Genomic DNA, 2,016 nt, shown 5'->3' on the forward strand with positions numbered 1-2,016 from the left:
CCTCCCGCCAGGAGCTGGAGGCCTGCCTGCTGGGGTCCCTGGATGCTGTGGTGGAGTCTGTCCTGCTGGTGGGTAGAGCCTGGGACCTCCGCCGGTGCCTCGCTACCGGCGGCCGGGGGTGGGTGGGCAGTCTGTGCTGATCAGGCAGTGGTCCTGGGGAGGCCTTGCAGCAGGGCTCCTCCTTCCCTTCAGGTGACACGGATCAACAGCGAGGCGCCACGGACTCCGAAGCAGCCCCACGAGGCCGTGCCTGAAGATGGGAGAGATCCCGCCTGCCTGTGCGGTGAGCTCAGCTGGGGGAGGCTGAGCCTGGGCAGCGGGGCACCCCTCCTCCCCTCCCCCCTCCCGGGGTCCCCATACGGGAGCTCTGGGGCCCTGTGTGTCAGCCCTTCTTCCTCTTGCAGCTGTCCCGGGGAAGGAGGCAGCGAGCAGTGCAGGCCAGGCCTTCTCTGAGCTCCTCCAGAGGCTGCCCCTGGAGCGGCTGTCTGGAGAGGAGCCGCAGCTGGTGTACCACCTGGACCTGAAGATGATTGGGGGCCTGGAGGTGGTGGGCCACCGGCTGCGTGGTCAGTATCCCTTGCTGTCCCGAGAGCAGCTGGAGAAGGACCTGCGGTCAGACTGCGTTGTCCAGAAGGCCCGGGCGAAGCAGCAGGCCCTGCTGGCGGTGAGAGCGGGAGGCCGAGCCCTCCGTGTCTTCTGGCGGTTGTGTGGCTCGCCCTGCCCCCCTGCCCCCCTCCCCCCGTCTTTGGGGAGGAGTGTCTCCTTTGGGGTCTCCCCCTGAGATCGCCGCCAGTCAGAGGAGGCAGCCCTGAGCTTGAGACACATGGCAGCTTCATTTAGGGAGGTGGAGCATCTGCCCTGCGATCTGTGGCGTCTCCCGTGGGCAGAATTGGGTGGTAGGTGATGAGAAGCAGCTGCCCATCAGAGGCCTGCCACCAGTGGCCGTGTTCTGCCACAGCTTTCTTCTTCTTCTTCTCCTCGGGCCTCGCTCTCCGGGACCGTCATCTGCTCCTCTTGGGCAGGGGGCCCCTGATCGCTTGAGCCAAGTCACCGGGAGCCGGGGAGGCAGAAACCCTCTCGCTGCCTCGCACTCTCCTTCCGTATTCATCCACCCACTCACCCCCACGCCCCTCCCGCGTGCCTGTCCAGTCTTCTGGCTTCCCTGCGGCAGGAGGAGAGTGAGGAGCAGACATGGGACCAACGTCTGGCCACTAAGCTGTGGGGTTGGAGCCGAACAGGGAGACGGGAGCCACCCCCGGAGGAGCCCCAGGCGCTGGGTCGGGCAGGGGGGGGGGTTGCAGTGCAGCCGGAAGCTAAGGGCAGGCGGCCTTGCAGGCTTCAGCCTCTGTGGTTCAGCCTCTGAAGCCTCCCTCCCGTCCCTTTTCCATCGTATGCGGCGGGTGCCTTTTGGCCCCTTCCCTGTCTGCCCCTCAGGAGGGTGGAGGCGGCAGGCAGCTGTGTCGGCATTACCACTGGAAACCCCCCACCACCACCACCGTGGCTGGCTTGCGAAGAGATCACTCAGAGAAAGGGGGATCGACGAGGGGGGGGGCATGCTGAATAATTTCCCTTTGTTCACCGAGTGTGTGTGTGTGTGTGGGGGGGGTTTGTGGCTGTCGCTGCTGAGGGAACGACCCCCACCCACAAGGGCTGCCTGCCTGGGGCTGAGGGGGGTGGAGAGACCGGGGCTCTGGGGACCACCCCCCACCCACACACCCCCGGGGGGGGGCCTGAGCGAGGCCTGGCCGGGCCTTCCCCCTCAGGGCCTGCCTTCCCCAGAGGCACCCTCTGTGAGCCAGGCGATTGGGCCGGCAGGAATGGGCGGGAAAGGGGAGGCCAATCACGGCCCAGGAGGCAAGCCATATAGGGCGCCGCCCCCCACCCCTCCGAAGAGGGGAGGCCGGTGTTTTCCCCTTCCCCCCCCCCCGGGGGGGGGGGCCCCCCCCCCCCCCCCCCCCAAATGCCCCCTTTTTTGGCTGTTTGCTCAGCCCAGGAACCTGAGGGAAGGAATGGGAG

At 67.3% G+C, this 2,016-nt stretch overlaps 1 protein-coding gene across 1 annotated transcript in view; it reads left to right on the plus strand.

Moving 5' to 3' along the window:
- DNHD1 (dynein heavy chain domain 1) overlaps window positions 1-2,016 on the plus strand; it is a 59,983-nt gene that overhangs the window by 9,070 nt on the left and 48,897 nt on the right. Inside the window, 3 exon segments of the mRNA XM_015425009.1 lie at window positions 12-68; window positions 193-283; window positions 405-664. Of these exon segments, the coding sequence (XP_015280495.1) occupies window positions 12-68; window positions 193-283; window positions 405-664 (408 nt within the window).

This window comes from Gekko japonicus, unplaced genomic scaffold, assembly GCF_001447785.1.
Source record: "Gekko japonicus isolate JY-2015 unplaced genomic scaffold, Gekko_japonicus_V1.1 scaffold2237, whole genome shotgun sequence".
NCBI classification, from domain to species: domain Eukaryota; kingdom Metazoa; phylum Chordata; class Lepidosauria; order Squamata; family Gekkonidae; genus Gekko; species Gekko japonicus.